The sequence below is a fragment of the Sapajus apella genome, unplaced genomic scaffold (assembly GCF_009761245.1).
Source record: "Sapajus apella isolate SASKATOON/1434 unplaced genomic scaffold, GSC_monkey_1.0 scaffold67, whole genome shotgun sequence".
NCBI lineage: Eukaryota > Metazoa > Chordata > Mammalia > Primates > Cebidae > Sapajus > Sapajus apella.
The window spans coordinates 10342357-10367660 of record NW_022437007.1 but is presented as its reverse complement, the minus strand read 5'-3'; the positions used below and the strand labels follow the sequence as shown (position 1 = coordinate 10367660).

General features: G+C 40.8%; 1 protein-coding gene and 1 pseudogene across 2 annotated transcripts; both read left to right on the top strand.

The window, feature by feature from the left end:
• Positions 1 to 14374: 14374 nt before the first annotated feature.
• LRAT (lecithin retinol acyltransferase) lies at positions 14375 to 20974 on the top strand. Its single transcript, XM_032248612.1, has 2 exons — positions 14375 to 15246; positions 19077 to 20974. The coding sequence occupies exons 1-2, from the start codon at positions 14707 to 14709 to the stop codon at positions 19227 to 19229; spliced, it is 693 nt and encodes a 230-aa protein (XP_032104503.1). The 5' UTR covers positions 14375 to 14706; the 3' UTR covers positions 19230 to 20974.
• Positions 20975 to 21222: 248 nt separating this feature from the next.
• On the top strand, positions 21223 to 22667 carry LOC116530510 (annotated as a pseudogene). Its single transcript, XR_004260039.1, has one exon. The product of XR_004260039.1 is annotated as a 26S proteasome non-ATPase regulatory subunit 4 pseudogene (transcript).
• Positions 22668 to 25304: the final 2637 nt, after the last annotated feature.

Genomic DNA, 25304 nt, shown 5'->3' with positions numbered 1-25304 from the left:
TATTATATGTATAGTCTATATATTATATATATAAAAGAACTTATATATATAAATAAAAGAACATCTTAAATGCCTAGTATATAGAGACTGATATATATATATAGAGAGACATATATATATAGAGAGACATATATATAGAGAGAGACATATATATATATATAGTAGGTACTTGATGAAGATGTTCTTTTTTCTGTAAAGCATATACTTAAAAACTTTGATAAACTGTGATTTGTTTAATATATTCACTTTTAGAGTATCCTTCTCTGATGCTCAAATCCAAGCTGAACTATTCTTGTCCTAGTTTAAGAGTATCTTATTCATCTTTTTAAATGTGTAGATATCTTATTATCTACTACAAGCAATTTGCATGTATAAGCTTACATTATACATTAAGTTCACATTCAAAGAAGCAATCTAACAATTACACAATTTTAACACTTGCATAAGATTCTTGTACTAAATTTGAAGAAATAGAGAAATCTGAATATTTTATCCTTCTCAGTCGGAGTTTAAAAAATTAATGGTTCAGTGACTTAATAGTTTGAGCTCAAATTAAATTCAAGGTTTGCTATAAAACTTTTCACATTTTAGCCCAGAGGAAAACATTTAACCACTTATAATTAACTACACATATTTTTTGTTCTATAGTACGTACTATGATAATGATATTATAGTGATTTTATGCAATAAAAATGTGATTACAAATTTTAATTAATTACTCTGAGCCTACTTTTTCCTAGCATCTATCATTAATATGATTCATCAGCACCCCACCACATGCCTAGTTTGATAACTGAAGATTGAGAGGACTAAGGGAGAACCTACTGTTATAACAAATGAAGAGAAAGAAAGATCAAACTTTTGGAAACATGTATGTAACATTTTCTACAAATATTAACACTGTAAATAGGAATATAATTTAAAACTTGTTTTTCATGAAGGTTTGTAATACAAGCAAATGACCTACTACTATCACTCTGTCAATTTATTGCACAACAATAACTTCCATAAATTCCCTGGTCACATCAAGCCTTGAGGCATCTTCATGGACTGGTGGATGACCTCACCAACTGGTTGGGTTTAGGATTTTAACTCTTCAGAATCTATTGTACAAACTAAAGTGGGTGGGAACAAACTCTTTTTGACTCTACTTCCAAATGTTTCTGGAGTTACACTTCTTAATCTCCTTCTTCCTTTGCTGTCTCAGAGCAACAGAGGTTCTTTCTCCTCACCAGTTCTAACTTCCATCTAATGTTTTGATCCCATGGCTTCCCAGCTGATTTCCATCTGTTATCTATCTATCTATCTAATATACCTACCTATCTGTCTGTCTATCTATTTCACTGCGTTTTTCCTGTCCCGCAGTTCTCCTTTTATATACAAATATCCTCCTGTGTTCTCCATTTAAAACAAATTTAAAAATTAAAAGCAGGCCAGATGTGGTGGCTCACACCTGTAACACTTCGCAGCACTTTGGGAGGCCAAAGGCAGGAGAATGGCTTGAGCTCAGGAGCTTGTGATCAGCTGGGGCAACATAGTAATATCCTGTCTCTACAAAAGAAAAAAAATAGCTGGCTATGCATGCCTGCAGTCCCAGCTACTTGGAATGCTGAGGTGGGAGGATCACCTGAGCCTGGGAGGTTGAGGCTGCAGTGAGCCGAGATCGTGCCACTGCACTCCAGACTGGGCAACAGCGAGCAACCCCATCTCAAAAAAAATCGTAATAAAAAATAATTTAAAAATTGAACATTGAAAGAGCAAATAACAATAAAAAAACTTTTCATTTGACCCTCCATTTCTCATTTTCTTTACTGCAAAGCCTTCTGAAACTGTCTGTTCTTTGCCTAGCCTTTCCCTTTGCCTAACTCTCAACCCTCAGCAGTCAGGCACTCATGAAACTGTTTCACACTAGTGCCTTGCTTATTGCCTAATCAAATGGTCTCTCGATGCTCTTGCTAACTGCTCTGTGTTTGACACGACTGAACACGCCTCTCCTAATAAGACTTTGTTCGGCCTGGCCATCTCCTACCTCTCTTTCCTTCCCCAGCATCTTGGCTGACTCCTTAGTGCTGCCTTCCCTTTACGCAGGGCCCCATTCTGGCTGCCTCCTCACCACATTCTATGTGTTAGCCCTGGGCAGTTTTGTCTGTTCCAAAGTAGTAGCACCCACACACTTCTGACTCCTAAATCTGTATCTTATGGCTGGACTTCTCGCCAGAGATCTTGTTTAATCTATGTATCCACCTACTTAACACCCCAGCTTGAAAAGCCATAGACTTCTGAAACTCAACATGTCGAAGAGGGAACTCATTTGTTCCTGCCGTAAACCTGCTTTTCCTCCTCCCTTTCTCATCATTATGAAGGTAGGAGGAAAAGGAGGTTTTTTTTTCTCATCACTCTTTGCCCAGAGTCATCCCTAGTTTCATTTTATTCTTCCAACTTCTGCCACCACCACTATATCCAGTTGGTCACCAAAAATATCTTTAACTTTCTTCCATGCCCCTCCATCTCAGTTTCCATTACCTTAATCTGGCCCCTTTTCATTTCTTCCCTGTATTACTCAGTGGCCTTCTAAGTTGCCTTGGATCACATCATTCCCCTTCCTGAATCCCTCTCACGGCTATCAACTACCTACAGAATAAAGTCTGAGCTCCCCAGATGGCATAGGAGACCCTTCACAACCTGGGTCCCACTAGCTCCCCAGTGTGGCTCTGACCTCTTTCCTTAGAGAGGTATAAACCTTGTATTCTAGTTGAGCTGCACTATTTAAATCTCACCTTTGTTCATGCTACTTCCTTTGCCTGGCCTCTTGGTACCCACCCACCTCCATCTGTAGATCTAACAAACTCTGACACCTCATGGTACTGCTTAGGAGCTACTTACTCTCACGTTCCCTGCCCCAAGTAGAATGAATTGCTCACCTTTAGTGCATGATGCTTTTCCAACACATCACACAGAATTATGAAAGTTTATTCAGGTCTGTTTCCTCCTTACCAGGCTCCACGTTCCATAAGGGAGGAGACTACATCTCATTCATTGCTGTATTTTGGAATGTCCACGTGGAACTTGAGACTAAATGTTCAATAAATACCTGTTGAAGTGGATTCAAGACTAGAATTCTCCCATCCCCATTTACAGAATTTTCTACTGCCCTATGGCTCTTTGCCACCTTTTGCAAATTGACATGAGAGTTATAGGCAAGGAAGAGATCACTGTATGTATTCCAGAAGAAAAATATTACATAGCCATCCTTTCTTGAGTTCTTACTAGGTGCTGCTTTTAAGTAATATATGCATATTAATTCATGTAATCCTTGCAACAACCTTACAAGATAGGGATCATCTTTATCATCCTTACCTGAGAGAGGAGGTAACTGAGACAGAGTAGTTAAGTAACTTGCCCAAGGTCACAAAGCTAGGAAGTAGAAGAGCCAGGATTTGAATCCAGGAAAATTGGCTACAGAGTAGGCATTCTTAACCATCACTCCACACTGTTTCCATTTGTGGTGTGCAGTCCCAGCCTACCCCTTTGTCTTCCTTATTTGGTGGCAACAGCACATGTATTTTCAGGAACAGATAAATATGTCAGTACGTTTAAATCTATTTGGCTATGTAATATGGGAATGTTTTATTGGTATAAAGTTTATATGTAATTTGTAATTTTAAAATAGTTAAATAAAATATGTGTTGCTTTTTACTTACTCACAGAAGTGTAGAATTTTTGAGTCAAAAGGGGCTTTGAGGATCACTCAGAGATGACTCTTTACCCAAGGTAATAAATCTAAATTTTAAATAGGAATAATTTTAGAATATAAGCCAATAAAGTTAAAATTCTTAACAATCCAAATAAGTGTAATTTACAATATAATTGTTGGATAAAAGTGTAAGCGGGAACTTTATTGAATGCCTACTGTGAACTCAGAACTCACTCTTATGAATATGTTGCTTTACTCAAGGAAGATGCATTTCTAGATAATATTGCTAAAATGAGTTCTATAAAGTCACTTTTCATAAAGCACATTACTAAAATGGCTTTTTGGCAATTAATCTTTCTTTTGTAATATCAGTAATTACTCTTAATAAAGAGTAATTCTTCTTGAATTTGGTTTTCTGAAAAAAAGAATAAACCCCTACTAGACATTTTACACTGGAGGATTCATAAACAAGTGGAGAGAAATCTTCAAAATTTCTATCGTTTAGCCTATAAAGCAAAATACTTGGTTAAATTATAATTAAGCACCACTTAATTTTTTTTAAAAAAAGATGAAAATCAAATTGTTATTTGGAAACCAAATGGTGCAGCTCTAAAAAGACATACAAGAAAATCCAGTCCCTTTCAAAAAAGTAAAAACAAATGTAGGAGGAGACGTAATTTAAGGAAACAGAAAGAGAGTTTGGACTTTGTCATCTTATATCGGACTTGGCAGTGAGATGTGAGAATGATCATCTACAGCTATCACTAGATTGAATTCCAGGAAGGTTCAGAAGCTGAAGAGCCAAGGAGAGTCACCACCAGGGAAATAATGGATACTCTCTGTTGCCTTTTCTATGATGAGTGGACCAGGGCATGCAGAGTTCAACTGATCACAAAGTAGATTGTGCCAATATTCTGGGTGATACAGGACTGAGAGGAGGAAATCAGAGTCACAAAGTAGGTTGTGCCAATATTCTGGGTGATACAGGACTAAAAGGAGAAAATCTAATAACAATGTGGAGTATGTGTAAGTCTGGCTAAACCTTTGAGCCTGGTTCCAGGGCTACCTTCTAGAGACATTTCTATTGGTAGGGACCTGCTGAGTGTGGCCTGGAACCCTGCAGTTCACAGCATTATTGGTTAGGTTAGTTGCTCTTCTGTGGGAGGCAGGTCACAATTAGATGAAACTCATGATCTAAGAGATCCCAGGTCACTCTCCATGCTGATTGTGCGCCTAATTTCCCAGGTTCTAATGCATTTAGAGCTGATTTTTTAGATGCCATTTGGCCCCCAAGGATTAGAACCAGTCATAATGATGTCTGATATGGTTTGGCTGTGTCCCCACCCAAATCTCATCTTGAATTCCCACGTGTTGTGGGAGGAACCCAGTGGGAGGTAATTGAATCTTGGGGGAAAGTCTTTTCCATGCTGTTCTCATGATAGTGAATAAGTCTTAGGAGATCTGATGGTTTTAAAAAGAGTAGTTCTCCTACACAAGCTCTCTCTTTGCTTGCCGCCATCCACGTAAGACATGACTTACTCCTCCTTGCCTTATGCCATGATTATGAAGCTTCCCAGCCAAGTGGAACTGTAAGTTCAATTAAACCTCTTTCTTTGGTAAATTGCCCAGCCTTGGGTATGTCAATCAGCAGCGTGAAGATGGACTAATACAATGTCCTTAGAGGATATTACAAAAAAAAACTAGAGCCCTCCCTTCCAGATTCCAACACCCTAGAATTAAATGAGATAAAAGAATGACAGATGAAAAAGAATAGGTGTAATATATGTTACAGCATAAAATAATTATGACCAAAGGGCAAATATTCTGGATTATTATTTTTGAAAGTTAAACTAATTGAACATGAAAAGCCCTGTGATTTCTGATTTAAACTGCTATGTAGATTAAAAAAAAAACTTTTTAGATTTAAAATTTATCTTTAAAGAAAAAGGTTGCTGGCTGGGCACAGTGGCTCATGCCTGTAATCCTAGCACTTTGGGAGCCAAGGCGGATGGATCACCAGATCAGGTGATCAAGACCATCCTGGCTAACACAGTGAAACCCTGACTCTACTGAAAATACAAAAATTAGCCGGGTGTGGTGCTGTGTACCTGTAGTCCCAGCTACTCGGGAAGCTGAGGCAGGAGAATCACTTGAATCCGGGAGGCAGGGGTTGCAGTGAGCCAAGATCCCACCACTGAACTCTAGCCTGGGCAACAGAGTGAGACTCTGTCTCAAAAAAAAAAAAAAAAAAAGAGAAAAAGATTACTGAATTTAAAAAAATTAATCCTATGTGATCCAATTTCAGTTCCATTCACATTCTTTATGGGTAAAGTCTGGATGTTAATAAAATGAAAGTAATTTTATGTAATCTGACTTAAAGGCAAGTCATTATAGAGGGCAACCAGAATAAAATAAGTGTACTTAAGCCAAGCGTGCAGTTTGTGCCTACTGAGGCAAACACAGGCAGCTTGGTTCTTAAGACAGAGCTGCTCACTTGGAGTTCTCCCAATTAAGAAGTTGGAGAAAAAATCCATGTTTTATAGTTGCATGAGCCGTTTAGGTATGAATCAGCTTCAGTTGAACTACATTAAATTTTTAGTCATAGGATGACTATAGTTAACAATAATAATATCTAGTTTCAAGTAGCTAGAAGGAGGATGTTGAGTGTTCTCAACATAAATGATAAATGTTTGAGATGATGGATATGCTAATTACTCTGATCTGATCACTATACATGATATGTATCAAAACATCACTATGCATCCCATGATACTGTACAACGGTTAGTTTTCAACTAAAATATTTAAAAAGTTTTTAAAAAGTAAATGTAAACTCTAAAAGACCAGAATGATACACGGATCCCCTTCAAATTAACTTTAGATATTAAAGACATATTATATATATATATATATATATATATATACATTTTTTTTTATTATACTTTAAGTTTTGGGATACATGTGCTGAATGTGCATGTTTGTTATATAGGTATACATGTGGCATGGTGGTTTGCTGCATCCATCCCTCTGTCATCTACATTAGGTATTTCTCCTAATGTTAGTCCTCTCCAACCCTCCCTCCCACTGCTATCCTAAACCCCCCACCCCCCAATAGGCTCCAGTGTGTGATGTTACCCTCCCTGTGTCCATGTGTTCTAATTGTTCAATTCCCACTTATGAGTAAGAGCATGCAGTGTTTGATTTCTGTTCTTGTGTCAGTTTGCTGAGAATGATGGTTTCCAGCTTCACTCATGTCCCTGCAAAGGACATGAATGCATCCTTTTTTATGGCTGCATAGTATTCCATTACTTATGTGTGCCACATTTTCTTTAACCAGTCTACCACTGATGAGTATTTGGGTTGGTTCCAAGTCTTTACTATTCTAAACAGTGCTGCAATAAACACACATGTGCATGTATCTTTGTAACTGAATGTTTTATAATCCTTTGGGTATATGCCCTGTAATAGGATTGCTGGGTTAAATGGTATTTCTAGTTCTAGATCGTTGAGGAATCGCCACACTGCCTTCCACAATGGTTGAACTAATTTACACTCCCACCAACAGTATAAAAGTGTTCCTATTTTCTTCACATCCTCTCCAGCATCTGTTTCCTGATTAAAAAATCAGGAAATTTTTCTCTCGTTTTTTTAATGATAACCATTCTAACTGGCATGAGATGGTATCTCAATTTGGTTTTGATTTGCGTTTCTCTAATGACCAGTGATGCTGAGCTTTTTTTCATATGTTTGTTGACTGCATAAAAAAGAGACATTATATTTTCAAAAAACATATCAATAATAAGTATTGCTACAAATCATTGATGAGCTAGTGTGCCTATGTCACTTACAATTTCTCTGCAATTGAAGTTACGTTATCAAAGGAGCCACTGATTTTCAACACCAATTACTGCCAAACTCCTGCTCAATCTCTTCTTGTTTTCTTATGGAATTACTGCTTTACTGCAGTATAAGTGATTTCTTTTTGCATTTTAAAGCAGGTATTATGGATCCTATTAGGTTTTCTAAATACTAGACCAGTGATTTATCTTCTTTTTCTCATAATTACTCCCCTGAAAATTGACTAGCAGTTAAGACACTCTGAAGGGCCTGAGTAATTTGGCTTTTGTAGGCTGGTGCCCCATGAACCCTTGGAGGGGTTTAGAGAGCATTTCATTCCACTCTAGCGCAGGCAGGACACAGCACATAGGCAGTCACTGAGGCCTCAAGAGAGTCAGCAACCTCACAGAGCATCAGATATGAGTATTTAAGCAAAGCATGATATTAAAAGTTATTTGTCTTTATGTCTTTAGAATGTCTACCTATTTAGGAGTTTTGAAATATAATAACAGAATTCATTGCGGCTCTGGTACTTGGTAGTACTGATGCTTCTCAATGCTGCTCTGCTGGAGGATAGCAATACCCAAATTTCCAGTGCATTTCCTATATGAATACAGTGGTGCTGCAGCTGTCTTCTGAATATGTAGCCAAAGGCTCTAGTCATATTTCCTTTTGTTAACAATCTTGGGTCATCCAATATCCATATTTATTATTTTCTCATAATGATAAACTAGGATCAAAAGGAAACAAGGTTAATTTATAAAGTGGTTGCTATCTTTCTTCCAAGTGATTAAGAAGTAACATGGCTTGTGGCTTATTGTTTATATTTGAAAGTGAAATATGCTTTATGTTTTGTGTAATATCAAAAGTTTTACTCATTTCTTGATAACGTTTTATCATTTCTGAAATAGGCATTTGGGATGTTTTCTGCTTTGTGAGAGGCATTTTTGAACAAATGACAGGTTTTAGTCTTTGTTTTTATGATTATAAACCGCTTCATTGGTGAACAGCCGAAGAAGCTGAGCTCTGCGAAAGCTCCCAAATTTCCTGAGTGTGAGTCTCCGTGTGCCGGCTGCCTACTGACTGTCTGTGTCCATTTTACTCAACTCCAAAACACTTGCCTGCTTTCTGCTCACCTCTGTGGCTCTGTGCCAGTCCTCAAAAGGGGTCTGTAAGTAAAAGTATGTCCTTTGTCTTCAATGCGTTCTTGGATGACTGTGCTGTCAAAGAAATGGAAAAGCCCCTCTGCCTTACTTTGCTTAATACATATATTACAGATGATGCAACATAGTATGAATTTTCATACAATGCTGCAATATATTTGATTCTGTTTAATTCTCAAAACAGCCCTCTGGAATATTATTTCCATTTTAGAAAGATGGAATCGAGGCTCAGAGATGGCAAGTGACTTTGCGTTTATTTCCTTGTAAATGGCACGTCCAGGCTCTTAACTCAGCATTTCTGCCTTTCTGCCTTTCTGCCTCCTTCCTCTGCAGCACAGCTGCCTCAACCTGTTGTTAATTTTACATTAAGCTATATTAATTGGAGCTAGGGGTCTTCATAATGCTAAATGCAAATTCTTTGTTTTGTTCAATGTTCTTATTTTGTGGTTGGCAAACAAAAACAAAACAGCATCCACAACAACAACCAAAATCACCAACTAAAGCTACAGCTTTTAATCTTTCTAAAGACAATAGGCTAAAGTGTGGTCCTCATAATAAGGTGCTAGTCACCAGGAAGGAAGCCAGGGAAAATCTCCTCTCGGGGTAATTGATCTCTATTGGCCTAACACTACATATAGCACTGAGTTAGGAGGCTCCATGGAGAAGTGTCTGCTACTTTTCCTCTGCTGCCAGAACAAAGTTCACAAACAGGTTTGTTTTCCCCACACCCTTGGAGTTAGCTAGTTAGGGCCCCTATTTATGTCCAGGAGACCAGACCTGGGCATTTGTAAAAGAACTGAAAATAGATGGATAGCGAAAAAGAAAACAAATGTTAAGATTATCATTATTTATAGCCCAATGATTTAGTAATCTAAAAAAAAATTCAAGAACAACAAAATAATCCTTAAGAAAGACAAGAATTTTAAAACATGCAGTTAAGAAAACCACATTTATCAGGCCTAGGGCTCAAGTAAAAAATAATCTGACACATGAAGTCTGGAACACTGGGCCTAGATTCTACTCCTGGCTCTGTGAACTTCTGTGCCGTTGGGTAAGACATTGAACTTCCCCACCCCAGATTCATGTGTCTAAGGAGGGTGTAGGATTTTGTAGCCTTCCTTGTGAGGGCATGCTATTAATCAGAACCTTTAGCAGCTCTATTCTCACTATCCCAGTAAAATGATGTTAAAAATTAGACCTCATGGCATGAGAGAAAGGGGGAAATTAATTACAGATTACAAAGGAAGTGTGGGATCTAAGTTTAGGGTGAGCTGTTTTACTGAACCTCTAGGGTTGGTCATAGCACCTGCCATATAGCAGGCATTCAATAAATGATGGGTGATGGATGGTTAGACTCACGGACAGGCAGGCCTTCCCAGTGATGGTAAAGGACCTGGGGCAAAAGAGACCCGTTCTTGAGTCCTGATCCCCACACATTAGCACAGTAGCTTGACAAAGTTATAAGCCTCAATTTCTTCCTGTGTCAAATGGAGATAATACCTCATCGGGTTATGAGGATTAAACAAGAAAACGGTAGTTCTGTGCCTAGTACACAGAAAGCACAAGCACACAGTAAATATTGGTTATTATTATGTCTAATACTGTAATCATATCTTGCAGCCAAAGACTTCTCTGAGGAGCAGGGAGGATCCAGAGATAAGAAGCCTGCTGGTGGCAAACCTGTTAGCCTTTCAGGGTTAAACTTCTAGGGAACTCTGCTCCTCTTCACTGTCCTAGTTACCAGTGAGGTAGCGGGTGGGAAGATGAGTTCCGGAAGTAATGGGGTCCCTGCGAGCCTCAATTTCGGCCTCTTCTGCGCTGAGACCCAGGCGAGTCTTGCTTGGCCTGTGTGCGCTACTGGGAGAAATGGACGTGGGCCTGAGGGCGCTGGCCCCGGGGCCGTCCAGCCGGCGGGGACACTGTAGCTGTTGTTTGTCCTTCTGCAGGCAGGTAGGAGAAGCAGTGGCCAAAGTGGGAGTCGGTCACTGAGTGCAGAGTGTTGACCAGGAAAGTCTAGGCACTTTCTAAATCTTCCCGCCAGACCTGGTGACCCATTCGCCCGTATTTAAGGCGTTTGCATGCAGAACCTTATCATAGAACGTAGCCACCTTTCTTAAGATCCAGGGAACCAGAGGTCTCTCCAGCAAGTGGTGGTAGAGGAATTTCTCCTATCTCCATGTGACATCTTTTGATTTAGAAGAACTAATGTTAGATTTCTTGGGCCTTTCCACCTACTACAGCGATAGTCTTTTCTTTGTTTAGCTAAAACTGAGGCAGGCAGGAAAATATTATTGGGGGCATGAGCCTATGAGTGTGTAAATGTATTTTTACGAAGTGTGCCTCTAGGGAGCCATTAAAAACTGACCTCTCAACCACAGAAATAGAAGAGATTTTGATAACATTGAGAAGCTGCCTTTTGGAAGGTAAATTTACAACGCTCCTTGACGAAGGGGCTCGGGAGCGGAGAAGTCCAGCCAGGAGGAGCTCATTCCACGCTGTAATTTTTGCCGTTGAAAAGCTGCCTAATCATCACTAACTGCTTCCCGCATAAGAGGTCTGGGAAGACTTCAGAAACAAGGCAAATGAAGACTTTTCACAGCCTCCTTCCAGCTGCCGCTGCGGGAAGCCCAAGTCTTAGCACGCAGAGCAGCCGGAGAGGGCTGCTTTCAGGCAGTTCCACTGAGCAAAATAAATTCATTGAATGGCATTAACGTTCTGGCTTTAAAAATCGGAATTTATCAGAGGCAAAAGTTGCCTTCGACAAACTATGGACACTCGGCGTCCTCATTCATTTCCAAGGCAGTAGGGTATCTGCACTTGAGCAACCTATATAGACTCATGCCTCCTGTCTCTCACCTCCTTTCTGTTTGAAGTGATGCCCTTTCCAAAGAAGGCGGCCAGAAAATGGACATCACCGGGAGAAAAAGAATGAAACGTAAATCAGCTTGGCACTGCTTGCGTCTTCCAAAACGCGGTGGGGAAAAGGCTATGGAGAGTCTATAGGTAATTCTTTATATATACAATAGTATGCGTATGTATATATTTTTTATATACATAAAATAATTCATATGAATTCTTTTATCTGGGTCCATGTGACTCTGAAGCCGGAGAAATTAATCCATATGAATTATTTTATATATATTATATACACATGTATACATTATATATATATATATATATATATATTTAAGAATTACCTATAGATATGTAGCTATGTTGAGCTGTGAAGCAATTCTCCATACTTTTGTCTCCCGCAAGTTCCCAGGTGGAGGCCATAGTCATTAGGTATTATAAGCCCCCTTAGTGACCACCAAGGACGGAAACCGCTAATTACCACGTCTCCTTTGATCTCCAGGTGCCCTTTGGCCTGTGACACCAGAGGCTTTGGTATTGGCGCTTTCCCAGAACTGGACCAGAGGAGCCAGTTCAAAGTCTGACTTCGGTCTGCATTTAACGTACACACCGAGGTCTGGATCAGACTCCCCCGGTTTTAGAGAAGTGTGCTGATTGCTGTGCTGCTACAGGCCAGCAAGCTCCCCATGCGGAGCTGATTAGTTTCAGCAATTCGCCACCTGGGAGCTTTTGTTTAAATTTTGGTAGTAAACTGGGAAAATAAAAAAAACCTCCAGGTCCACTGGCTCTCTCCCTTTCCCCACCTTCCTCTTTCGATTCGTTTGTGGGAGTTTTCTCTTCTTTGCTGGGACTAAAATGTGATGCGCAATCGTTTGTGTATGAACAAAAGTCACCGGCAAGCGGGGAGACGGGGACAGATCGCTGACGGCAGACTGAGGATGGGAGCAAAGGTCCCACCTCCTAGGATAAAGGGGAGCAGTCCTTCCCGCCGCCTGGTCTCCATGGCTCCCTTCGTCTTCCAGGTAAGATGAATGTTCCTTCATCCATCATCCGCAGAGTACCCTCCCCCAGGCGAGCGTAGAATCTGCTTTCTGATGAAACCTATTAGCCCCGAACTGGGCTGCTTTGTGGAGCCAACCGAGGCTCTCCATTGTGGCCTTTGTCTGCAGAATTTAAGCATTTACATAATGCATTAGCACGGAACTCAGCACGGGGTGAGGACACCGCGTGCCAAGCCTGGCGTGGGCCGACACTTCAGCAGCTCCCTCAACTGGCAGTTCCCTAGGACCACCCTGGAGGATGCGCTGCAATCGGGCTGCAGGCGCTCGGGCAAAGAACTCAGCATCTCATCCAAGTACTTCTCCTTGCTTGGTCATCTCTGGGAGGTTATGCTTTAAAAATAAAAATAAATATAAAGGGAGGGGTGCAAAGTTTTCGGTTGGTGAACTGAAGCTGGATCCATGTGACCATGAAGCCGCAGAAATAAACTTAACATGAATCTTGCTTTCCTGGCGGACGTTGGGACCTAGCCGTTTTTCAGGCGGACCGTTGGAAGCTTTGCGCTCAACGGCCGCAGGTGCCTAGGAGCGCAGAGAGGCTTCGGGTTCGAATCGCTGGCGCTAGGGGCCTAGACTCGCGGGTAGCGACTTCCCCCTCCCGCCCCCCACAAACCCGCGCGCCGGCTGAAAGCATGGGGGATTTGGGGCATTTGAAAAAAGGGGCCGGGAGCGGTGTCTCACGCAGGTAATCCCAGCACTTTCGGAGGTCGAGACGGGCAGATCACTTGAGGTCAGGAGTTCGAGACCAGCCTGGCCAACACCAGCCTGGCCAACATGGTGAAACCCCGTCTCTACTAAAAACACAAAAATTAGCCCGGCGTAGTGGAGCATGACTGTAATCCCAGTTACTTGGGAGGCGGAGACACGAGAATCACTTGAACCTGGGAGGCAGAGGTTGCAGCGAGCTGAGATAGCGCCACCGCACTCCCGTTCTGGGTGACAGAGCAAGACCCTGTCCAAAAAAAAAAAAAAAAAAAAAAAAAAAGAGAGAGATTGGGTCAGGAAAGAATCCTCAGGCATTCGAGGCGCTCGCACTTTGCAAAGAAATGCAATCTCTTTAGTAAGCCGAAGTCCCGAAAAACCGTCCTATAGAGGGTGGTGGTCCAACTCAGAAATCTCGCCCAAAAGGACTTTCCACCAAAGACGTCACTGAAGCGCCAAGAACGCGCCCCAGTCCCGACAGGTTCAGGACCTTTCGTGCTGCCACAACTTGGGACTCTACCTCCCTAAATAGGCCCCTTAATGACCAGCAGTGCAACTGGGATCCCGCGGCGGTAAAGAATCACTGTGCAGAACCCTGGAGCTGGGAGTCAGCCCGCCCCCTTCCAAAGAAACCACAGGCCGAACGCGGTGGCTCACTGCTGTAATCCCAGAACTTTGGGAGGCCGAGGCGGTAGGATCACGAGATCAGGAGTTCGAGACCAGTCTGACCAACACGGTGAAACCCCGTCCCCACTAAAAATACAAAAATTAGCAGGGTGTGGTGCTGCGCGCCTGTAATCGCAGCTACCCGGGAGGCTGAGTTAGGAGAATCCTTTGAACCCCGGAGGCGGAGGTTGCAGTGAGCCGAGATCGCGCTACTGCACTTCAAGCCTGGGTGACAGAGCGGGACCCTGTCTTAAAAAAAAAGAAAAAAAAAGAAAAAAGAAACCACGATCCCGCGCCCTCCCCGCCGCGAGCGAGGCGCGCGGGCGGCGCCCAATCAGTGAGCTTTCCGGGTATGTGACGGCCTTCGGCTCCGCCCCCTCGACGGCCATAAAAAGTCTCAGCGAAGCTTGCACTTCCTAGCACCGCGCGCGGCCCTGCGCCCTGGCACTGCCCCCAGGTGCGCCTCTTCTCCGGCTTCTTGTAGCTCTGGTCTCACTGTCACCGCCGTTAGCCGCCAGTTCCTTATCCTCCTCATTCCCCACCGTGGCTTGGCTGAGCCAGTCGCCAGACCTCGCTGTCCTCCTCCTCCGCGGCAGCCGTACTTTGCGCTGTACCTCACCTGGCTTGCAGGTGAGCAGCAGCGCAGCGCCCCTGTCCGGCGAGCTTACCTTGCCCAGCCCTGCCCTTGCCAGAGCGGCACCGGCACCTCTCCAAGACTCCTTCTTCCCTGTAGGATGAAGAATCCCATGCTGGAGGTGGTGTCTCTACTGCTGGAGAAGCTGCTCCTCATCTCCAACTTCACATTCTTCAGTTCGGGCGCCGCGGGCGAAGACAAAGGGAGGAACAGTTTATATGAAACCAGCTCTTTCCACCGAGGCGACGTGCTGGAGGTGCCCCGGACCCACCTGACCCACTATGGCATCTATCTAGGCGACAACCGTGTTGCCCACATGATGCCCGACATCCTGTTGGCCCTGACCGACAACAAGGGGCGCACGCAGAAGGTGGTATCCAACAAACGTCTCATCCTGGGCGTCATTGTCAAAGTGGCCAGTATCCGCGTGGACACAGTGGAGGATTTCGCCTACGGAGCTAACATCCTGGTCAATCACCTGGACCAGTCCCTCCAGAAGAAGGCACTGCTCAACGAGGAGGTGGCCCGGAGGGCTGAGAAGCTGCTGGGCTTAACTCCCTACAGCCTGCTGTGGAACAACTGTGAGCACTTCGTGACCTACTGCAGATATGGTACCCCGATCAGTCCCCAGTCCGACAAGGTATGACCTGTGACCCGCAGGGAAGTGGGCTCAGCGGGGATGCCCCCTCCCATCCCTGATGTTTTCTCTTCACTGTCAGTAGGGACCTTCTACCTTGATGCACCCCCCTACCCCCACCACTCCCATTCCATTCTTAAAATTCTAGATTAAGTAAGGAAAGTTGTGGTGTTCCTAAGGTAGGCTAAGGAAATAAATGGCAACGTGCCTTGTAGGATTTTCGAAATGCACAGAGAAAGGGTGTGGCAACGCAGGGCTGCTTCCATAGATTCCAGAGCTGCCCAGTATTGCTGCAGAAGTCATCAGGGTGTCCACCCACAATGTAGTTCAAATGACAAAGGGCAAGTGACTGGGGGCGGGGGATAAAAGAAATCAGTCATTGCTGCTTGCAACTTTAACCAAGAATTTAACTTGAAAGGAAGATGTCCAGAATTTATATTTAATCCTTAACATTATAAACAAAGTGTGTGCCTTTAAAATAAGGAAGCATGCAGTTTTCTCCCTCTGTAAGCTGCATAGAGGGATTTTTCATTGTTTGCTATAAGCTATCAAAATTTCTAGTAAGAGGGCCTCCCTGGTAGGTCCCTTGTTCTTGTGTTCGTGCTTCAGAGTGGTCTTTTCCTTGGTATTCTGATTTCTTTCTGGGTTGGCTTTAATCCCCATCTAGACTTCCTCATTGTTAAGCATCCTTTACCCATTAGCCCTCAAGGTAGATGAGATTGTTTATGAGTTCCCCAGAGATCAATACAATTAGTTTTCAAGAAGAGATGTTAAATGTTGGAAGGTAATTTTTATGAGTAATTTGAAAAACAGTATTATAATAGAATATTATTAAATCAGCCACAAACGCAAAGGGGAAATGGATTTTTATTTCCTTTTAAAACCTCTTTAACTTTTAAAGATAGTTAATATTTTAAGCCTACAACTTCATTTACAATTGGAAACTCTTTTAGCCTTCATTGCGCTTGTTAAAGAAGCTATTGTTAATGTTCACTCTTTATAGTGGAAACCTGGGCAATAACATAATAAGCTTTAGTGTTAGTCTTCATGTTTAGATATTTTGCAGACCAGAAATATCTGAGTCCATTTTTTTCATGTAACCAATTTTTAATTGCTCCACATCTTGGTTAATTTTTTTGACCCATTTGGGAATATCTTACCCTCTGTGGGAGAGCATGGAAGTATTCTGCTTTTATAGATTGGTGTATGAAACTCCTTGTAGATTTTATAGAGCCACAAAAGACTCCATCTAGGAATTCTTTTCCAAGTAAAATAAAAATACAGTTAGAGCACTGTGCAGCGATTCAGGAATCACAGCTCTAGTCCAGGCCTGTTTAGAAATGAACTCCACCACATTTACAAACACTGGCTCCCAAAGTGTACAAAAGGAAACACGTCAGATTTACTTAGGAACCAAGCAAATCATTTCTCTAAGGAAAAACAGTGTTTCTGTCCAGTAATTAGGAGTTACCCTTTCGTGGAACACATATAGCACTCCATTATATATTTCTACAGAAAAACAGTAACTAGTGCTTTTCTAAGGTAGTAAAATATTTAATCTGCATAAATAACTAGTTGCAGTAGTTTTTCATCTTTGGAAACTTTGTCAGGGTTTACAGAAGTAGAGAAGTGTTTTAATTGCTATTGCTGCATAGCACCTCTTGTGAAACTGAGTTTTGTCTTCACTTTGAATGGTCTAACAAACAATTTGGCCACAGAGTAGATTTCCCGGGGGAAAAAAGTTTTCATCCCAAATTTCCTAATCCTACAAACTGTTTTTGAACATGCCCTGAGAGAAGTAGGTCATTAACACTGAAGGAAGGACTGGTTTCTACTTTTTAGAAACGTAAGAAATTATTTAATTCTGGGTCTGATTGTTGAGTTCTCCATATATGCAACTATTAACATGAAAGATGCAAGGTTACCTCTTACTTAACTTTGAGTTAATAAAAACTCTTAAGAACACACAATTCCTAAGGAAAACACGGCAATTAGTTTGCAAATGAATGAACTGGAAAAGAACATTTACTTCTTTGTGGTAATACTCTTTTTTACAAGTTTAAAATCATAAAATTATGGGATTTTAAAAATATAGCTATTGACAATCAGTATTTAAACTAAAAATTCCTTTGGTTAATGACTATTACTATTCCTTATGCTCTTTCTACTATGATTTTTTTTTTTTACTTTGTTAATAGTGCTCTTTTTTTTGCCAAAAGTGATTGCAAATGACCCTTTTAATTTGTGTGGATTGAGTGCTCACAAAAGTGTTCCTACAGACTTCTTGACCCCTTCTAGAAATTTCCTACTGTTGAGCACCACTAAAGATGCCTGATGGTCTGCTGACCAAGTGAACAGGAACAGGGTATTAGACATGAGATGCTCCTTGAAAAATCTGCTTTTGTGGGAAATACAGCCCACAATGATTGATTGACTTATAAATTATCAAGGAAAAGATAAAATAAGGATAACTGTATTCACAACTTGCTCATGTACCAAAATATATGTCCTCCATTATTTGTCAACCTCCATTTCTCCCTGTCCTGAAAACTTCAATTTGATCTTCGCCACCTTAAAATAGTATACTTCTCAATGCCTTGCTAGTTTATTAAAAAGAGACAAATAGTATGTTTGATAGAAAAACAGACCAACATCTAGATAAAAGAATATTTCACACTTGCTTAGGTAATTGTGTAAAAGTATTGATAGAGGCAACCATACTGTCAAGATGGTATATTGAAACACATTGAACTTGTTCATTCTATCCCTAAAAAATTTCGAAACCTAGCTGCCCAGTACCATGTAAGCCACTGTAGAAAACCCATAAAGCACATACAATGCCATGTCTAGAAAAAGAGCTTAAAATTAGTATGAATAGCAAAACCCACATAGAAATGACAGTCACTGCATTCTGGCGTCAACAGCAATGTGGTAGAGATAATTGTCAACAAATACAGTAGTAATAATAATCATTATAATAAATTATGATTATATGGCACATAGAAGAATACAGGGTACTTTTGCATGAAACATCTCAGTTGACCCTCAGAACAATTTGAGTGTTCTCATGGAGGAGTAGAAGAGGTTAGCCTGGATAGGTTAAATGACTAACTTGAGGTGACACAGCCAATAAGAAGAGTTGGAGCCAGGACCCAGATGTAGGCCGTCACTTCTAAGTAAAACTATTTCTTTAAGGAAAACATTACACATATTAGAAGGATGCATTCCTCAGGGGTAGGGACAATAGTTGTTTTTATTTCCAGCAACCAGTTGTGTATCACAAAATCAATGGTGAATTTAACGTATTTAGTCAGGGAATGGGGTTTGATATTAAAATTAGACTTCCTATGCTTGTAGATTTTGAGACTTATAAAAAGTTATCATTGGTATCATTAGGTCTTAGAATGGCAAATTGGAGGAATTGAATCTACCTTTAATCGGCTAAGTTCTATTATTTTTACTCAAGATTAGAGACCTCTTTTCTCATCTAATTTCAGAATATGCTATTGTTATTGATAAGCAGTTTGATGTTGTTTTAACCTTTAGTCCTGAATAACTATGTGGTTATACTTTCTATAGTTTTCTATAAATGCTGTATTTACATAGGCAACTGCCATTATTAACTTAGTTGCTGAAAGGATCATTTCTGCTACTATAGGGTATAGAATCAGAACTGGACTCTTAATGTTGTAAATTTTTTTGTAAGTCATAAGAGAATTTCTAGTTCTTCTGGTAGACAGAAAATAGCTGGGAAAACTGGCTTACTATTTGATATATGTGATTCTTCTTGGGTTTAGTCACCTTTCCTAATTTTCTTAAATTTTATTTTCCAGTTTTGTGAGACTGTGAAGATAATTATTCGTGATCAGAGAAGTGTTCTTGCTTCTGCAGTCTTGGGATTGGCATCTATAGTCTGTACGGGCTTGGTATCATACACTACCCTTCCTGCAATTTTTATTCCATTCTTCCTATGGATGGCTGGCTAACTTCATACCCGCATGTCAGTGTGTGTATTCTGTGTAAATATTTTGTATTTATAGAGCATCAATCAGTATAAGCATTATCGAGAAAAATGTGACCTGTAACACTGTGTTCTGGATAAAAATGTGATTAGGAATCACGCAAAGTGCTTACTGTGTAAGCCCAAGAACAAAGCCTTTCTGAATCTTCTCAGGCAGTTCAGATTTAAAGCACCATCCAAACCTTGGAAACACAACAGGTTGTGGTATAATTCAGCAATATGAGAAAACCAGCCCCAAAGATGATAGCCACAGAGATTGTGTTATTTTTTTCCTCTTGTAATCGTTGTACTGTTAGGCTGAATTTGAAGACTGGAAGACCATATTGAGACCAATAACTTTTTTGTAAATTTACTTTTTTTCATTGAAAAAAAAATGGATAAACTTAAACTGAAAGTATTTTCCTCATTCAAATGAAAACACGTTTGATGACTGGTCAAAAAATAAGCTCAAAATCTATTTTTTTCATGTAGTGTATATAATCCTGAATAAGTCGAGTGTTTCATTTTCATTATGTGAAATCAATATTGACAAATAGTACTTTAATGATAATGTAACTGACCAGAAAGTAGAGAAATCTGTGTTTTCCTGTAAAAATAGCGACTATAGTATCACTTGAACATTGATTTGGCTTTACTTACTAGGAAGCCTGGAATTCATTATTTTTTTTCCTTTTATGTGTCACTGTGGTTACTTTAAATCACTCTGAGAAGTAAATGGATATAGGATTGAAGTTATGTGGGTATTTGGCATGTGTATGTGTGTGAAATAAATATGCACATAGTCATATACACAGACAGAGACAAATTGTTCTTGATTGCCTTATTATCATCATACTAGTGTGGTTATTATACAGCATCTGGAGAGGTGACTGTAAAAGTAAGTCCAATCTATTTTCTTATATCTTTGAATTTGTAGTATTAACTTGCATCTGTGATATTGGATGGGTTGTCTTTTAAAGCAATTACTAATGTACTGTGAAATTTTTAAAAACCTTCAGATTTGTTTACTAGTCACTTTTCTCCATATAGTTTCTAATTATAGTTTATATCCTTAAAGGAAGGATGCCACAGCAGTATATAAAACCCAAACAAACAGAACCCAAACAAATAAAATTATTAAAAATAATTTTAAAGTAGCTTAGTACTGCCAGTCATAGAAATTGATTTTGCTGAAGCTCTTATAAGAGTTGAGATGTAGCAATCTTAAAACAAGCATTCAAGCACTTTTGCAAAATTACCAAATTCTTAAAATGAAGCCACAGCTAGACTTGCATTTCAAGTATTAAAATTGTTTTTTCAACTGTCAAGAATCATAAAATAGCAAATCATATTATGAGTGAATATGGTGGGGAAGGTGGGGCCAATCAGTGATTCAATCAGAATAAATTTTAAGAGCAGATCTTAGATTAACTAATGTTTTATCACCACTAATTTGCCCACAACAAACTTAGTGTTTAATTTTTCAAATTAAATGTTGAATGATTTAAGTCTTTAAAATAATTATAACATTAAATGGCACCACCACAGAATACAGGTGTTCTCTGGACCTATTCCAACCACTTAAAATTATCTTAAGTATGCATACATAAAAGCAACCACTATGAGAACTACCGTGTTAGTGTTTTTTCACTTGCTGTATATTACCCTTGTAGGAATAGTTTAAGTAAATTCATATTTTTTTTCTTTTTTTTGAGACCGAGTCTCACTCCGTCACCAGGCGCCAGGCTAGACTGCAGTGGCGCGATCGGCTCACTGCAACCTCCGCCTCCTGGGTTCAAGCAATTCTCCTGCCTCAGTCTCACGAGTAGCTGGGACTACAGGCACGCGCCACCACGCCCACCTAATTTTTTTGTATTTTTAGTAGAGATGGGGTTTCACCATGTTGGCCAGGATATCTCTTGACCTCGTGATCCGCCCACCTCGGCCTCCCAAAGTGCTGGGATTACAGGTGTGAACCACCGTGCCCGGCCTCATTTCTTAAAAATATAGTATCCTCAAATAATTTTTGCAAACTTTAGTTACTACAGGCAGCAAAAACCACTGTCTGAAATTAAATCTGTGCTTAAAGACCCCTTATTAAAGCCAAGGATGTTCTTAAGATTGGAATTGACGGGCGAACGGGTCGGGAGGGAGGAAAGTGGCAAGATGGTGTTGGAAAGCACTATGGTGTGTGTGGACAACAGTGAGTATATGCAGAATGGGGACTTCTTACCCACCCGGCTGCAGGCCCAGCAGGATGCTGTCAACATACGGTAGTTTGTCATTCAAAGACCCGCAGCAACCCGGAGAACAACGTGGGCCTTATCACACTGGCTGACGACTGTGAAGTGCTGACCACACTCACCCCAGACACTGGCCATATCCTGTCCAAGCTACACACTGTCCAGCCCAAGGGCAAGATCACCTTCTGCACTGGCATCCGCGTGGCCCATCTGGCTCTGAAGCACAGTCAGGGCAAGAATCACAAGATGTGCATCATTGCCTTTGTGGGAAGCCGGGTGGAGGACAATGAGAAGGATCTGGTGAAACTGGCTAAATGCCTCGAAGGAGAAAGTAAATGTTGACATTATCAATTTTGGGGAAGAGGAGGTGAACACAGAAAAGCTGACAGCCTTTGTAAACACGTTGAATGGCAAAGATGGAACCGGTTCTCATCTGGTGACAGTACCTCCTGGGCCCAGCTTGGCTGATGCTCTCATCAGTTCTCTGATTTTGGCTAGTGAAGGTGGTGCCATGCTGGGTCTCGGTGCCAGTGACTTTGAATTTGGTGTAGATCCCAGTGTGGATCCTGAGCTGGCCTTGGCCCTTCGTGTGTCTATGGAAGATGAGCGGCAGCGGCAGGAGGAGGAGGCCCGGCGGGCAGCTGCAGCTTCTGCTGCTGAGACCGGGATTGCTACGACTGGGACTGAAGACTCAGACGATGCCCTGCTGAAGATGACCATTAGCCAGCAAGAGTTTGGCTGCATTGGGTTTCCTGACCTAAGCAGTATGACTGAGGAAGAGCAGATTGCTTATGCCATGCAGATGTCCCTGCTGGGAGCAGAGTTTGGCCAGGCGCAATCAGCAGACATTGATGCCAGCTCAGCCATGGACACATCTGAGCCAGCCATGGAGGAGGATGATTACAATGTGATGCAGGACCCCGAGTTCCTTCAGAGTGTTCTAGAGAACCTCCCAGGCGTGGATCCCAACAATGAAGCCATTCGAAATGCTATGGGCTCCCTGGCCTCCCAGGCCACCAAGGACAGCAAGAAGGACAAGAAGGAGGAAGACAAGAAGTGAGACTGAAGGGAAAGGGCAGCTGAGCCTGCTCAGGGGACTGCATGGGAGGTGCGGAATACAAGGTTAGCTGAGTATTACTTGTAACCATTACTGCCTAAATAAAGCTTGGCAAGTTCTTTTCCTTTAAAAAAAAAGATTGGAATGGACATAATTAGTCTTATTTCATTAAAGCAAGATTCAGTTCATTGTTCATTTGAATGCTCATTGTATGCCAGGCATTGACCAGTTGCAATTTTATGGTCCAGAGTTAATATTATTATTCATATAGTAGCTATAATAGAGTATATACAGTGCTGTGGGAATACAGAAGAAGAAGCAATTAAATCTGCCAGAAGGGTAAGAGAATTCTTAACCTGCAGGAGGCAATGTCAGCATTAAGCCAAGAAATAGTGTAAGGTGATCTTATCACACTCATGTGTTCAACTGTTTATGGGAAGAGGAAACTAGAAGGATGGTTTTATTTGTGAAATGTTCTACAACACTAGAACCGTTGAACTTCGTGGGAGAAAAGGAGTCTTTGTTTTGTTGTGCTCAGTTTGATTAGTTGCTAACAAGGTAGAAAGAAAAGCACATCTTCCTGATCACAGTTATAAAAGAAACCCTGAGCCATTAATGTGTCTCCTAACTTAAGGCAGTTCACGAATTTCTCTGGGCTTCATCAGTTGAGATTCATCCTTATGCTCCTGCAAGTCCCTTATATTTCTGTATTTCTATTCTAACTTCTGAAACGATAACTTAGTAGTGTCTGATGAAGTTTTTTTCTTGCTTATTTTATTATTTGTCATAGATGAAGGCAGAATAGGACTAACTGGGACTAAGATGAATTAATGTAAGTGTCAGATACTAGGCCGGTGTTAGGGGTGAAATGATGAATGAGGCATGGACCTTTTTCTCAAAGTTTATGGCCTAGTAGACATAATTGTATTAGGACTCTCTGTAGTTGACATTTGCATAAAGCTGACTGAAGGCACAGAAAGTGAAACGGTTGATTTTAACTGATAAGGCCAAATTTATACAAACCATGTACCAAGACTTGGGTGATATTTTCCAGGAAACAGATTTCAGGCAGGACATTCCATGCATTGGAAATAGCATGAGCAAATGCATGAAAATTGCCTACAACATGCCTGGCACATAGCTGTGAGGTACCCTACTAGTTGTTGACTTGAAAACATGGAACTGCACAGGGCATTCAGGCAAGTGCAAGTGCTTCAGGGGCCAGAGCAGAGCAAGAGTGGTGAGCAAAGATGTCAAAAAGGAAAGCAATGGTCAGGTACAAGTATTGTGTAGATCAAGAAGTTTAGACTTTTGAACAGGCAATTGAGATTTGGGGTTCAGAAAGATAAATCCCAAAAGTACAGCGGACAAAGGGACTCATTTAAAGGACTAGCTAAGGTGCTCAATCTCTTTAAAAAAAGGGTCTGTATTTGTGAGAGTAGAGAGCAAACATGTTAAGAAAGAGTCAACTGACTTTAGCAAAATCCTTTTATTTGACTCATGCGTAACTCTTGACAGAGTGTTAAGGATGAATCATTCACTTTTCTTTCCTGCCAGAAAGTGGGTTCTTGCATAATAGATTAACTTGATGTCTATGTGTATATTGGATACTCATGATTTTCGCTCTGTTAGATATGTTTCTTTTTAAGGACAAGCAAGTATGTATGGATTTATTGGTTTTTTTTTTCAGTATATATATGTTTCTTGTTTTTCCATTTTTTACTTCATACTATAATGTCAAATATCAAAAATGTTTTCCAGCAATATCAAGTTATGGCAATGACAAAAGTCCTTCATTGTAGATGAGAAGCCTATAAGAAATGGTTGCCAATCTTTGTTTTGTATGATCTATTTAGTGTTTTAAACTACCTAGATCTGTCAGCTAAGCTAATTTTATATTTGGTATACATGCATGTCAAATAAAGTCAATTTTACATACTGTCCTCTCGTCTTTGAATTTTAAATACAAAAATGTAGAATACAAACTTTGTTTTTCAGCATGGTAGCCTGAAGAGTTTTGCCCCTCCAAGTTTCCTTTACAGATTACCAAACATAGTTGTATGCATTTGAAGTTAAAACTTTATGTGGCTCTGTCTTCAGACTGATACGATCTATGTTGTCTATATCTTGAAGCCTACCTTGATTATGTAGGAATAGGTTCTGTGTAATGTTAAATAACATATCCCTTCTCCATTCCACAAAATTAAGTAACAATGACAACAAATAATTAGTCATAGTATAAACTCTATACAGTTAACCCTTGGACAAAACAAGTTTCTCTCTTTTTTTTTTTTTTTTTTTGAGACAGGATCTCTCTTTGTCTTGCTGGCTGCAGTGTAGGAACACAATCCTAGCTCATTGTAACCTCAAACTCCTGGACTCAAGTGATCCTTCTGCCTCAGCCTCCCAAGTAGCTGGGACTACAGGTGCATGCCACAATGCCCAGCTAATCTTAAAATTTTTTGCAGAGGAGGCAAGGGAGGTATCACTGTGTTGCCTGGCTGGTCTTGAACTCCTGACTTTAACTTACCCTCTCACCTAAGCCTCCAAAAGCACTGGGATTATAGGTGTGAGCCACCAGGCCCAGTGAAAACATAGGTTTTAACTGGGTGGGTCCACTTATATGCAGAATTTTTCAACCAAATGTGGATAGAAAATAAAAGTACTCCTAGGATGTGAAACCTGCTTATATAGGGAGGACCGACTTCTGTATATGTGGGTTCCAGTTCCTGCAGGGAGTCAGAAGAACCCGTATTGCAGT